At 37.4% G+C, this 15,862-nt stretch overlaps 1 protein-coding gene across 3 annotated transcripts in view; it reads right to left on the bottom strand.

Moving 5' to 3' along the window:
• Positions 1–15,862, bottom strand: part of NUDCD1 (NudC domain containing 1) — a 41,976-nt gene that overhangs the window by 16,707 nt on the left and 9,407 nt on the right. For all 3 annotated transcript variants that reach the window (XM_056331351.1, XM_056331353.1, XM_056331352.1), the window contains 3 exons: positions 15,397–15,551; positions 5,305–5,490; positions 2,705–2,888 (listed from right to left, as the gene is read on the bottom strand). In XM_056331351.1, the coding sequence (XP_056187326.1) occupies positions 2,705–2,888; positions 5,305–5,490; positions 15,397–15,551 (525 nt within the window). The remainder of the gene's footprint in view (positions 1–2,704; positions 2,889–5,304; positions 5,491–15,396; positions 15,552–15,862) is intronic.

Raw genomic sequence — 15,862 nt, 5'->3', positions numbered from 1 at the left:
GTCACAGCCCGCTGAAGTACCACACAAGATGTGAACAGACCTAATCACTGCTTCCACTCAGATTTATTTTCATGCTTTTTTTTTTTTTTTTTTTTTTGGTAATACAATAGTGGTAGGTGTGATCACTTCATCTAGCCAACCAGACACTGCAGAGATTCTCGCAGTTATTGGTGTCAAGAGACATAACTATGTTTTACCGCTTAGCTTTGATGAAGCATAGATTTTCGTAATTTGATAAACAGCTTGTTGATTAAGTACTTATTTTTACTACAGTCTCATTTGATAAACTGCACCCACAGGCAGAGTTTCAAAAAAAGTTATGCATAGCAATTGCCTATTGATGAAGGAGGATGTAAAGTATTGTAATTCCACAAAACAGCTTTTATCTTCGAGACTGATTCATACCTCACTTCGATTTGCAAGATCCTTATTTAAAAGAAATCAAAACTTCTTTCTTTCTTCATAACTAAAGTTTGCTTTGAATCTTGTTATTTACACATCTGCTGACTGTAATTACAGAAATTTTGTCTGATCCTTGGAAATGCTGGAGAACTGGCAAGATTTTTTGAAAGGTTTTTAAACCCACTGTTAAGGAAAAAGTTTCATTCCATGAACATTTGTTGTAAGTTATAAAAAACACAATGTAAAGAAGAATTTGTTGATGAAAATATAAAGTATTACAAAATAAGTTTGTGTCAGTGCTCTCTTTAAGCAATGGTCTTTCAGTTCTGGACTGCCAGTATTACTGATTTATTTTTTCTTACAAGATACAACCAGTAACGTTCAGAGGTTCCTTTCTCTTGTTGAGCTGGCCAAAAAAGCAAAAGGCAGTCTTACCTGGCTTTTGGACTTTTACAAATATTTCCATTATCCAAGGTTTCAACAACAGACAGCGGGCAACACAGCTGGTGAAAGCTGGATAGAATGTTCTGTGAGGAGCGGCTAAGGGCTTTGGGCTAGTCTAGGTTGGAGAAATGAAGTCTGAGGGGTGACATTGCTCTCTGCAGCTTCCTGAGGACTGGAAGTGGAGAGGGAGGTGCTGATCTCTTCTCCCTGATGTCCAGTGATAGGACACATGGGAATAGTTTAAAGCTGCATCAGGGGAGGTTTAGTCTGGACATTAGGAAGTATTTCTTTACCAAGAGGGTGGTCAAACACTGGAACAGGCTTCCTAGGGAGGTGGTCAATGCCCCAAGCCTGTCAGTGTTTAAAAGGCATTTGGATGATGCCCTTAATAACATGCTTTAACTTTTGGTCAACCCTGAATTGGTCAGGCAGTTGGACTAGATGATCACTGTAGGTGAAATAGTCTATTCTGAATAGACTACAGTTTATTCTGATAGTAGTATGTGTTGGGGCTCTTGCTGTATTGAATGATTATACTGAACTCTGAAGCAAGTGGAAAAATACTGAAGAGATAAGACGAGGTTGCGACCAGAACAGTGGGATGAAGAAAAAGGAGCAAATTGCAGATGTTGGCACAAAACCAAGGCCAACGGGACGTGATAAGAGGAGCTGGGAAACCGCAGAAAGGAGCCTACATGCCAGAACAAGCAGAAACAGAAATCTTCCCAGTAAACAATTGTTAACCAATCATATTATTATACGCTTGTAAAATAGCCAATCACATTATTGCACGCTTATAGAATGCCTTATAAAAGTCTACCTGGTTTGTACAATAAACGGATCAGATCTTGAACTCTGTGAGTATTTGAATCTGACTCCCGCTCGCCCGAAATGCCCGCAGCAAGTATGGTCTATAATAGTAACAGTCTATTCTGAATAGACTGAAAGAGTCCTGTTCTATTATCCTATCCATACCATGTATGTAGGAGACTAAGGAACATTTGGATAGTAACATGACAGTATGCAAACTGCTTTAGTTCAAGCAGTTTAAGATCTTCTTTCTATCTGTATCAATATTATACTTTTTAGAAGATAATGAACGAGACCAGATCAGTCTTCCCCCAAAGATGTTAATATAATCTACACATCATTATATCAGAGGCTGAAGCATATGGTCTTGCATCCTTTATGGAAATCATGATATTTAATCTAAGTATATATGGTCATATTGAACAGATAAATTATCCTTTGCCAAACTTTATTAGGATAATACATTAATTAGTAGGTATTAAGCACTAATATGTTTTTAAATGTCGTCTAATATTAACTGAATAATTTCATACTCTTTTACTGTAGGACCACCTCAAATACGTACTACTTTTTATGCTAGAGTTCTTGTATTTATCCCACACTAATTCCAATCCTATGACACTGTTAATTGTAGGCTAAAAACCCCAACAAATCCCCATATCCAGCTCCACAAAATTTTGAAAAGTAGAGAACTATTTCTAAATCATGTGTCTTGTATAACCTTGATTTTACAAGATCAAACTAAACAGGAACTGCATTTCACAACATCACAAAGTAAAGTTCTATCTAGTTTTCTAATTACCTTAACCACACATGTATAAAACTACTTCTTCCTGTCTTTCAAATGTTTGTCAGAATTTAGGTCTAAAACCAGTAACTTGACCTCAAAATGCAAGAAAAAATTACCTATGTAAAATCCAAGTTGAAATTTTGTGGAAAGGGAATACCAGAACCTAAGGAACAATCAACTTCCGAGACAAAGAATAAAGCATGGCTTATTTAATATTTTAAACATTACTCATCAATAATATAAATGTAAAACACTTACCCTCTTTGCTTATCTCTGTAATTGTAGCCCATTCCAAAGTAATATGAAATTCACTTCCTTTTGTGTCCAATTCATCTTTTTCCACCCTAAGCATCAGCACAGCTATGGAATGCGTATCAGATTTTACAAATGAAACACTGTGTGCTATAATAAATGGACTTCCTAGCTCTTCATTAAACACAATCTAGAAGACAAAATTGTAGTGAAAAGTCAGAGCAAGACTTCCAGTTTTAACTGGCTTTCTCAGAAAGCAGTGAAAGGCTTCAGTGAATGTCAGATCAGTTAGTTTGCTTCCCACAAACCTCTCTGCCAATATGAATCCATGAATGTCATACATTTCTGGTTCCCCCTTCCTTGGCTATCAAGCCACTGTTCTGAAATGTTTTTAATTATTATTGTTTGTATTAGAAAATCATTATAAGGGCCCATTAAAGCACAAAGATCCACAAAAAAAAAAAAAAGCTGTCTGCATTATGGCTATTTACTACTACAGTAAGTAGAAGTACAACAACAGATGAACAGAATCTATAAAACAGCATACTGGGAGAAATAGTCTCACACTCAAGATGCAAATACGAGGTTTTCTCCAAGGCACTGACTACTTCTCTAGACACCCCAACATCCAGATAATCTTTGTAGACCTTGACATATGCAAACAAGAAGATAAAAAGGTCCAGTGCATCACTGCCAGTGTTTAATCATCAACCAGTACTGGGGAGGGGGGTTCTCTATTTGGCTACTATCTTTAGAAAGAGATTCAATTTTCCTCCTCTATAAAGTTTTGTGAAGGTGACTAAGAAGCAAAAATGGATAATTAAATGAAGGAGTATAATATTCATGTTTAGAAGAAGCTAGGGTCAGAAGTTTTTAAATTTTTATATATACAGTTTGGAAAAGTCCATTCAATATTTGTATGGGAGTAGGTAGGAAGAGTATGTAAATATTACTATTATACTGAAAGGTTAATAAGCACCACTGTAAACATGAAATACTTTTATACAGAAGGACTACACATCTTGTAGCTTGAGAGATGTAGCATTTGGTACCTATAGCTGGAAGTTTTAATTCTAGAAACCATGTATTTCAGCTTTTCTCAAAAAAAGTACTCATTCAGCAAACCCCCCAAAAAGATAAAACAAAACTAATCCAAATAGCAGAGAAGAATAAACGAAACATTCTTTACTTGCTAGAACAATAACATATGAAACTGAAAGAATAAGTGACAAGGAATTCAAGCTACAGTGGCTGAATGAGTATAAGCTCAAACCAGCTGTTGTTACTGAAACCTGATACAGTTTGAGGATTTATGGGGTTGGGATGTTAACATCACTGTAAAACACCGAGTGCTCTAAATACTCAAAAAGTGAATTTAAATGGTGATGGAATCTGAACATATAAATCTCATATTTTGTTACACTGACAACTCCAATGTAACTAATTTACGTATCAGCATTCTCACACTACAGAATAAAAACCAGTTTGTATTTATTTATTAATCCATCATGCTAAAATCTTCCACTTCAGGACATACACTTGAGTTCCTGCCAATACTAAAATCTCCATGACTGCTTAGGAAACTGCCCTTTAGTAAAGAAAATACATGCAAAATGTGGGCGCTTTATACCAGATCTGGCTCTCATGAATAAGAAGTAACCACAGTCCATGAGACTCACAGTAGCTCAGGTAAAAATGTAACTTAAATTATATTTGTTGTGTTCAAGCAGGATAACCAATACCATTATTAGTGTAGTAAGATCACTTTGATTTGGATACAAAAAATATTCCTTATGAAGAATCTTTGAAAGAATTACGTAAATAATTATGAGAGAGAAAAGCATAAAACATACTTCAGTTACAACTAACCATTTTAAGTAAAAATGTTAAACACCATAATTTTCCACAGCTAAGTGCACATTATGAAGATTTTCCCTGCCAGAGAGGTGGAAATAATATTGCTTACATTATACCCGATTTGCAGGTAACCCTCAGGGTTAGTCCAAGTTTTTTAATCAAGAGTTTTGTTTAAGTTTTATTCTAGTCTCCATAGATGTATTTTTAAGGTGGGGTAAATGAAATGGTGAATATTTCAAGAACAATTACATCTGCACAGACAAACATGAAACAAACAGAAATCTCTAAACTTAAAAACAAAAGTAGCTTTTAGGTTGTTTGACAATAATTTCGGAGTTTTTTAAAAAATATATACTATTTCACAGGCCCACGGAAATAGCAAACAATTATAAATGGGGGGAAAAAATCCTAGACAGAAACATAGGAATAGAGAAGGGAAAGGGGAAATGTTTTGTAGAAAAAGTTCAACTAGGCAAGAACTTAACCACCTGTTTAAAAAAACCTCATTTTTACTTAAGACAGTTTCTTCTTCAGTTAAAAGGCTGTTCCCTTTCAAACACTTGAATTTTAGCTATTCTGTGCATAAAAGAATCATATAGTCATTTATACTTGAACACAATCCCATATTAGTGATACAGAGTTGATTTAAAGCTTAATTCTTCACATTACCTACATGCAATTCTTAGAAGAAACGCAAGAAAAAGATTTGACAGACGTACAATTCTTAAAAATGTTACTGCAAGACTTACCTCCCACTTTTCAGATGCACTGTTTCCACGTTTGCCTGATTTAATTAAATACAGTCTGCCTGTACCATCTGAAAGGGTAACCCACGTGGAAGATGAGAAGTGTATTGAGGCACAAAGGCGATTATCATAAGCTGTCAAGTCTGTAGGTAGCCTGAAAACTTCTCTTGGTTTTTGTAGAGCAGTGTCCTATAAGCAAACAGTCACACACTAAGACTTCATGAAGTATTTATCAATTTCAGTGAGTATAACAGACAAATTGAGAATAACAAATCTCAGTAGCAATTTACTGGTTTCTTTGTTCAGTTGAGCATATTTGGAAAAAAGTAGGTGGCAAGCATCATTCCTACAGATGTGGAAAAGGTTGTAGAATTTCATCGAGTTGATTTCTATTTACTAAAAATGTGTTCTGTAACTGATATTTCAGCACTCAACTTTTTTCTTCCATTTTATAGCAGTAATTACATTTTGCATTAAAAAAAGGCTTTTCACTTCTTTTCCCCCTAGCATTCCTATATAATTAATCACTTACCTCAGATAATTCTAGTCTCAGGAAAAATGTGGAGACTTTAAAAGAAATGAAAGCTTTAAAATTGTACTCAAACTAGTTCATAAAAACTCACTTCTACATTTAAAAGAATTTTAGCCTATTCTCTTACACAACTGGTATATTCAAGCTGCTATATTATTTCTCAGCTTTCCTAGAGTGGTCATTTTATGCAGTAAGTTGGAGAAGCAACAACTGTGATTAGCTAACAAAGAAAAGCTGCATTAATATCATATTTGCAAATAACTTTTCCATCACATGATTATACTATGAAGTTAAATCCAGTTGGCAGACGATCACAAGTGGTGTTCCCCAGGGCTTACTACTGGGGCTAGAACGTTTCTTATCTTTATCAATTATTTGGACAAAGGGATAGAGTGCACACTCAGTAAGTGTGCAGGTGACACCAGGTTGGGGGGGACTATTGATCTGCTTGAGGGCAGGAAGGCTCTGCAGAGGGATCTGTACAGGCTGGACTGATGGGCCGAGGCCAACTGTATGAAGTTTAACAATGGTAAGCGCTGGGTCCTCACTTGGGTCACAACCCCATGCAACACTACAGGCTTGGGGAAAGCTGCCTGGCAGAAAAGGACCTAGGGGTGTTGGTTGACAGCCGGCTGCATATGAGCCAGCAGTGTGCCCAGGTGGCCAAGAAGGCAAATAGCATCCTGGCTTGTATCAGAAATAGTGGCCAGTAGAACTAGGAAGTAATTTTCCCCCTGTACTCAGCACTGGTGAGGCCACACTTTGAATACTGTGTTCAGTTTTGGGTCCCTCACTACAAGAAAGACACTGAGGTGCCTGGCTGTGTCTAAAGAAAAGCAACAAAGCTGGTGAAGGGTCCAGAGAAAAAGTTCTATGAGGAGCAGCTGAGGAAACTGGGGCTGTTTAGCCTGGAGAAAAGGAGGCTGAGGGGAGACCTTAATCGGCCTCTACAACTACCTGAAAGGAGGTTGTAGTGAGGTGGGTGTTAGTCTCTTTTCCCAAGTAACAAGCAATAGGATGAGAGGAAATTGCCTCAAGTTGCACCAGAGAAAATTTAGATTGGATATTAGGAAAAATTTCTTCACCAAAAGGGTTGTCAAGCACTGGAACAGGCTGCCCAGGGAAGTGGTGGAGTCACCATTGCTGGAAGTATTTAAAAGATGTGTAGATGTGGCATCCAGGAACATGGTTTAGTGATGGACTTGGCAGTGCTAGCTTAATGATTGAACTCAATGATCTTAAAGGTCTTTTCCAACCTAAACAATTCTATGATTCTACTAAGCATCAGGATAAACTTACTTAGCATAACGTATCAGTGGCACACTGCAATCTTATTTTTTAAGCCAAACTTACAAGCGTGGATGGCTTTTGAGCACGAAGAAACAGAGACGCTATAGTGAACAAACTGCACAGATGATATAATTCTCCAGTGAACAATAAAGACGTATGGATCTTTAAAAAAATTATACATATCACTACATTTTACAAAAAAACCCACCCTAAAACAAAATGAAAAAAAAAAAAATCCAGTACTTCCTGCTGTATAAACTTTACACAAATCAGCCTGGTTGAATAATAGTGCAAAATGAATGTTAGATTACCAATTTCACCTGTAATTCTAGTAGTTGTTCTCAGAAGTCCTGCGTTACCTTCTTTATTTCCTGCTAATTCTAAGAGAAGCAACTGCTTTCATCCTGTAAATTGGATTTCCAACTGTTGTCATTAAGTACAAATGCATGTCCTCCAGGATATCTTTTAGGGTTTATTCTTTTATCTTGTGCCTTCACTCTCACATACAGCCTCCTCTTTGCTGAATAAAGTTTTGTAACTCTCTGCTCATTATTTGGCTTGCAGAATGCCAGCAATGCTGCTGCCTGCTTAGGACTAGAATCTACCTCCCTTTTGAGATTTGAAGTAATCTCTAAGTATAAAAAAGGCTTCTTAGGAAAAAAGCAAACAACTGACCAAATCTTTTGGATTTGGAAAGAAGCTGGCATCACAGTTTAAAAAATGGTCAGGGCATCCTTTATCTGCAATACAACTTGATCAGTTACTTATGAAGTAGATCAAGCTGCAGTATTAAGAGCACAAACAAAATATTCTTACAGAAAAACATAAGATGCAGACTGGAGATTCAGCAACATCACAGTCACATCTCTAACCTTTCAGATAACGGAAATGGAACTTAATTGCTTGAAGTTTTTCAACTGAACTAAGTAGCTGCTAAATAAAATGGACTAGCAGTCTGTTACAAGTGGAGTCCCCCAGGAATTGATACCAGGCCTCATGCTGTTCATAAATTACCTGGGTGATGGGCTTGAAAGCACCCACACCACATTTGCTGATGACACTAAACCAGATGATGGGGTAGATGCATCATAAGAGAAAGCCATCTTGCACAAAGACACAGGCAGCCTGGAAGAGCAGGGCAGCAACAACATTTTGAAAAGAAACTGAGACAAGTGCAAGGTCCTGCACCTGGGGTGGAATAATCAAAGAGCCCAGAATCAGCTAGGATCTGTGTGGCTGGGGAGCAGCCTTGCTGAAAGAGACCTGGGGTCTGACCATGAGTGGGCAGTGTGATGCTGCAGCAAAAAAGGTAAATCAGATCCTGGGCTGCATCTGCACAAGCATTACTAGCAGAGATAGAGACACGACCATACCACTTCACTCAGCACTTGTTAGGCCACATCTGGAGTACTGTGCCCAGTTCTGGTCCCCAAAACTGAAAAGAAGACATGGACAGACTGGAAAAGACCCAAAGGAAGGCCGTGAACACAACGAAAGGGCTGGAGTACATACCCTATGGGGAAAGAATGAAGGAGGTCTTGTCTCCCTGAAGAAGATTCAGGATGGACCTCATCACACTATGCCAGTAATTAAAGGGCGCCTACGAAGAGGAAGGAGACTCTCTCTTCACAAGGAGTCCCAAGGAGAAGACAAGGAACAACCAGGTAAAAGCCCACCAGGAAGGGTTTCAACTCTACATAAGAGACTTTTTTTCACAGTGAGAACAAACAATGACTGGAACAACTTCCCCAGGGACATGGCAGAGTCCTCATCAATGGAGGTTTTCAGGATGCAACTGGACAGGACGCTAGATAATGCCATCTAGACCATATGATCCCTATGACTAGACCATAGGATCCTTTACAGTCCCTTACAACCTGGGCTGCTCTATGATTCTAAAACAAACAGCAAACACTAACAACTTTTTCTTTTTTAAAAAAAAAAAAAATATTCACTACCTTACCCCTTATACCAATTCATAGACTTCAGCATCTGATCTGAGGTCTCCAAAAAGGTTTTGCAGTAATAAAAACCAAAACCAACTCCTATTGTTTCTGTTCTGTATCCTAAGGAAATATCTCTCATGAAGTTCTGGTTCTTTCCTTTCCTGTGATCTCACAGACAGGTTTTTATTTATATATATATATATATATATATATATATGTGTGTGTGTGTGTGTGTGTGTGTGTATGTGTGAAATAAATGAAACAAAATGAGATACAACAGGTTTTGTAGATATTTTGCAGGCTACTGTACTTGAACAAATAAACTTGAACAAATAAACAGTCATCTCTGCAAAAAAAGGTGCCCGACTGGCCTTTACAGATCAACATTTCTCTTTTTAAGCCCAATCTATGTTCTTAATCCAACAATAAATAGACTATGTTGAGAACATAGGTCATAGAGCCAATTAAACTATTTTCAGTTTTATTTTACTAGGCTTGTTTCCAACCAGTTGATCTACAATTATTTTAGAAGCTCCACAAACCAGAAAACTCTGCTTAACAATACGGAAATTCTTCCCTTGTTACTAAAAATCAGCATTAGGGTCACTAAAATGAAAAAGATATTTAATTACAAATATATTGTGAAAATAGAAAAACAAAATTTCAAAGAAAAAGATTACAGGAACAATTCTGAAGATATTTAGAAGTACGTAAAAAGAAGCACAAACAGAAACATATTTTTATGATGAAAATCTGGGGAGGGAATAAGTATTTATCTATCCTGTGCCACACAAAATGCACTCTCTTTCTATAGTAAGGGTGGGCATGAGATTAAGAAATAGCAGTGAAAAAGTGTCTCTTTAAAACAGCTTCTCACTACAGGCCCTGAAATTTCAGCCACAAATTACTATATTCTTTTCTAATCATCTCCTGGCCCTCTATTTTCACCCAAGCAATGGACAGCTTGGGGTGGGGTGGGGGTGGGGAATCACCTCTGTACATATCTACTTCTAGTAAAAGTAACTCACTCATTCCGATCTGTGAAATAAGGCAGTTAAAAATATACACACAAAGCATCATCTTTAAAAGACCTCTTTGCACTTGTGCACATGTATGCAATACAGAAACAATACATTTGTGCATGCAAAGCATGCCATGGCCTCATTTGTTGAGAAACCTGTATTTGAGGGGATTTCAAATCCTTCATATTTTCCAGAAGTTATTAAAACCAGATGTGCATTTAAAACACATTCAAAGGTAAGCAAGATAAATTGGATTTGGGTAAGTACCATTTTAATAAGCAACAGCAAAAAAGACCAGATGACAAACAGATAGCCAGCTTGCCTTTTGGGCCTACTTGAATTCATATTAGAGATTACTGTGTACTACAAAAAGGCACAAGGGCTATTATGAAACCTGCAATTAAAAAGATGCAAATTTGATTTTTAACTATTGGAAGTATTCAGGGTCACTTTGTAGATTCAGTTGTGTCACTATGCCCCCTGAACTACTACACTCATTTTTAACATGTTCAGGAGCGCAAATAGAAGAATTAAAAACAAATAAAAACACCCAACACAAACAAACCCACAACCCAGACAAAACAAACAAAAATCCCACAAACACTAGATACAAAGTATTTTGGCTTCCTCATTTTTTACTTGATTTTAAGGTTTCACTGAAAGGTAGGTAGTGTTCTCCACAATAAAAACGTTCCTTTGTAATCAGCAATGACTACTGTACTTACGGAAAAAAAATAAATCAATCAAAATCCCATGCATCTCATCATGGAAAGAAGCATCATCATCCCTGTTAACAGTGATTTAAAGGGCTATACTATGTAACATTACAGAAGACCACACTTTTTTCAGCCTTCAAGTGAACCTTAACAGTAAGGTTCAAACAGTTTTGGATGAAATTTGAAAAAAAAATAATGAAAAAAATTAACTATCAACCATTTATTCTTCTAAAGCTTTCATCAGACTTATCAGCACTGAGCAGGAATGTCAAGACTCAATGTATCTCCGGAAAACAAGGGAAGAATAATCTTTATTACATACAAAAAAGCCTCCTTCTCAATAGGAAAGAAAGGAAATGCTCTTATGCACCTTTCTGTTCATTAATTTAGCTTTAGAAATTTATTACAATAGTGTCTGATCTCAGTCCGACAAGGATGAACTTACTTAATGCTGAAGCAACACCTGCCCTCAAAACTCTTTTGTGTCAGATCTGCTTTTTGACTTACTGTTTCTCTGTTCACCAGCTGGTCAACAGGGGTTAATAGTAACTTTCTACTTCAGAAGTATGAGGGGATGCTGAGATACTACAGTAATTTATTATACTGGCAAGAACTATTAAAATTACTATAGTTTTAGCTGGAAGTCAGGTTTACTCACTGTAATTAGGTTTAAATGACAGCAACACAGTTTCTTTAAGAAAAAAATAGAGGCAGCTTCTCATCAGACCCAGTTCTTCCTATTCCTTTCACTTCTCTACAAAGATTCTGAATCTGTTTAACTATTTTTCACTCCCAAGTCTCTTATCTTTTCCACTGGCTTTTAACTCTAGCTCTGCCACTTCTATACTCCTTGACAACATACTCTGCTTCCTTTTGACCTCTGTTGTTCTGTTCGTCTACTCCAGATTTCTTCTGGGTGTCTTCATTATTACAACAACCCCCTTTCCTTTCAGCAGCTCGTTTGCTTCATCTGCCTATGACACCAACACTGATTTTGAGCCTTTTAAGCAGCCCAGGTTTCAAATTTGTGTAGCAATTCTGAGCAAATGGTTCCCCCACAGGCAAAGTCAGGGTGTACTCCAGTTGCTCAGGATAAGGAGCCAGCATGCAGGTACAAGAGGCAAAATGTAAAATGCAAGGTTAGGAATTCCCTCTACTATTCCTGACTTCCCCATGCCAGGCTCCATTTAAGTAGTATATCTTAGCTTACATAGTGTTAAGTAGTGAAATTTTACTTGGGTTCTCTGGCATGCCTGTAAGATTTAAATTTTTTAAGTTGTATTAAGAAATAGTATTGTTCCAAAGTCAGAAACAGTTTGTTGTACTGTAAAAACAAGTAATATTTCAGAAGACATTTCAAATAAGAATGACTTTTCCACGGAAAAGACAGGGAATGAGAAAAGACAAAACATACCAAAAGAGAAAGGAAAAGATAAAAGCTCTAAGTTATGTGGCAATTGCCACAGAGCAGCCGTAACAAATACAAAACTTCATTTTGATGACAAATCAAAATATCTAGGCACTTGACACACCTCTCTAACTGAGCAAAAATGCCCACACACAGCATTCTGAGTAACAAAGAACCAAATATTTAAAACCCCCGATATAGAACAACAAAACCTGTTAGACTTCAATTTATCTGCTTCTTTATTCTGACTTGTTTCAAACAGAATTCTCAAGTTGTTTCTGGTGCCACTAATCGTTGCTCTGAATTAAAGGTAACTGACACTTACACAAACAGCATTCCACAGCTAATTCTTACTGGAATTCAGATGAAAATATAGATGCCATTAAGGGTTTTAAGCAAGGTGAGAAGAGTTACTGTTGCCATAATTTCTCATTATTTGAATATAAGAAGAAACAAAGTCATCTTCATAAGAATAGCTGAAGGTCACAAAATCAAGTCAAAGTATTTAACAGCTGGAGGAGAAAACTTTGAGTATTTCCTAGCTTGACAAACATCAAGCAACTAAAAAAGCCAATTCAGATGCAAAAACCCCCACAACGATTAAAAAAACAATTCAGTAATCCTGTCACTACACTACCCATTTGATCTCTAAACCAAAGATGCTGGTTTATTGAATGAAAGAAGTCCAATAGCTCTAACAAGAATGTTGAACCTTGTATAGTGTTTCCAGCCAAGTAAGGGTAATAACTTTCTCGAACTGGTATTAGAAACACAACACCTGAATATTCATCTGTTGACTTAGAAAAACTGCTCATGTTTATCACCTTTTTCAATTATGCTTGATTTTGAGCAAGTGGCATGGTGTTAGCTATACTTTTTGCCTTCACAGATGCCATCTTTTTAAACACACAAGTTGCACAGATAATTTGTGACTTACGGATAACTAACACACCACCATATTGGGATCAAGGTTGCAACCAAAATAGGAAGCAGAATTAGAAATAATTATGTGTTACAAGCCTTTGTGTTCTTTCTCTTTGGATTTAGGATAAGCATGTTAACCTGTTCCATCTTCTGTTTTATAGAACACCAACATTAATTTTAATTGTGGCTGTTGCTAACTTGTAAGCTAGGCTTGGCTGAAAACAATATTATTTGTAATATACATCTGACTAATATATGGCCAGGCGCATTTGTAATAAGACACCTTGTTGATGTTTCTGAATACACATTCCTCTTAATACATATGCAAACATGTTTTCTTTGCAAAATAGCACTGTATTTTATATTAAGACACAAAGTGGCAGCTATTTATTTTACAGTCCGGTGGAACTGAAACTCATGATAAGGTATTAACCAAGCATCATTTTCTTGAAGATTCCAGTGAACCCACCAGTCTTAGGGAAAAGTATTTATCATTTCAATTTACTGCACACAGAAATGCAAATTATTGCCTGTTATAAAAGTCTTTATGTAGTTTATCTGCTAAAGAAGAAATTTACACACTTCAGAGCCCTCCTAACAAAGGAACATACTGAGTGTCCGTGTTGTGCTGGCACTGGGGAGCTGCAGGGTGGCCTCTGTAAGGAGAGGCCAGGGCTGCCCCACACCAGACACGGCCACTTCCAGCTGGCTCAGACAGACTCACCACAGTGCACAGCTGAGCCTGTCAGCCAAGATGGTGGTGTGGAGTAGAGGTTCACTTCTTGGAGAAGATCATGGGGAAGGAGGTTCTACAGCCCATGGATGACCACGGCGGGGCAGATAGCTACCCTGCAGCCCATGGAAAGCCTATGCTGGAGCAAGCTCCTGGTAAGAGCTTTGAGTGACTTTGTTTCTCATCATTTTACTCTAGTTTTATTTGGCAATAAATTAAATTAATTTCTCCAAAGTTGAGTCCGTTTTGCCCGTGATGGTAACTGGCAAGTGATCTTCCTATTTTTATCTCAATCCACAAGCTCTTCTGTTGTCTTTTTTCTCCCTGCCCTGTTGAAGAGGGGGAGTGAGAGACAGTCTGGGTGGGTGGGTGGGTGTCTGGCAGCAAGCCCAGGTTAACCAACCACAAGTTAAAAAACACAAAAAATGAGATTTTTACGAGCCACTATTCATGGGCAGCTTCCCCTAACAAGCTTCTTTCCTTTAGACATTCCTACTGCGAATCCAGATGATCTCAGAAGACTTGGAAGAAGTCCCAGAAGATTACTCTGTCTCAGGAAGAGTCTGCCAAAGGCTTCAACTGCTTCTACATTCTATGAAAAGTAAAGTAACTATTCTGCAGCTTCAGCTTTCAGCCTACTATCCTCTAAAAACCTGTTATTTCCTGAAAAATCTAGGACTACTATTTCAGGATTTTTCTCAGCTTAGCCCTGTCCTAGTAATTTCCACCACCAGGATCTTGCACAGAGTAAGTCACACTCTCTATGTTGTGTTTTCTTTCATTCCACAGGGTTACAAGTCAAATTCCTTGGTAGCATGAAGATGGATATTTTCCTTTCCACAGTCTTTTACTCCTTAATGACCAAGTACTACAATTGCATGTACCAGAAACAGTGTACATCGAGCTACGTATGTTCCCCTCCAGAATGAAAAAAAGGTTTGTAATGGAAACTAGGGCATCCACACATTAGAATGGGTCAAAAGAAATAGAAAGTTTGACTACTTAAAAACATCGGCATAAAAGCAGAGAATTGTCATGTTTTTCAGACTCAGTTTACCTTGCTTACACTCTATTTCAAGTTTCCCCAGGGCCAGGAGTACCTTTTTGCCTCCAACAAGTGACACTCAGGTTAAGTTATTAGTCCATAAAGGCTTGCATTTCTAACATGTACAGCTTCTTTCTCTCCTTAATAGCAAACAAACACCAAGTAACGTAGGGGAGAAACAGCCAGCAACTAGAAAAGAAGTGTCTACTCTTCAGCTTGTCACCATGTCTATCTTCCCCAGACTGGAAGTAGATTCAGTGCTATTGCAATACTAATGCAATAGTATTAACAAAAAGATGTTGGAAACCTCATGTAAAATCTTTCATCCTTCCTGGTTAACTGTATTTTTGTTAATCTACCTATCTTCCTGGCAATAGCTTCCCCCAGTTTTTGCATGTAGATCCTACCTGCCATATTTTCTACCTTAACTACCCCCATCTTCTGAAATCCAGTAATTTTTTAAAAAAGTTTATTCTTACCAGAGTCACTGACAGATTCATAACCCTTCCAAACTGATCAACATAGTAGACATTATCCTGGTACCAGGAATCAAGGTGAAGATAATTATACATGCCAAAAGCACGCAGGTGGTCAAGGGTATATTGGTCATCACGAAGTTTTACTTCTGCTACAGCTGGAGGAAAAAAAAAAAAGAAAAAAAGCCTATTTTAAAATTTATATATTTATAATTTAATAATTTATAAAGTTCAAATTAGTAATTTAAAAATAATTCTTCCATCCTTAGTCCATAGGTCTGGTTTACTTGAAGAAAAATAAATTATTTATACACACTTTAAAATGTCACCATAATCCTGGAAAGCAGGTCATCCACACTGAAGGCCACTGCAGCCCTTTACTGTGATCACGTAATAGCTATTACCATTTATAGTGGCCCACTGAGGTGGGCTGACCCTGGCTGGATGCCAGGTGCCCACCAAAGCTGCT

Source organism: Falco biarmicus, chromosome 3, assembly GCF_023638135.1.
Source record: "Falco biarmicus isolate bFalBia1 chromosome 3, bFalBia1.pri, whole genome shotgun sequence".
NCBI lineage: Eukaryota > Metazoa > Chordata > Aves > Falconiformes > Falconidae > Falco > Falco biarmicus.
Note: the sequence above shows the minus strand (reverse complement) of the source record. Positions and strands in the feature narration are given on the sequence as shown.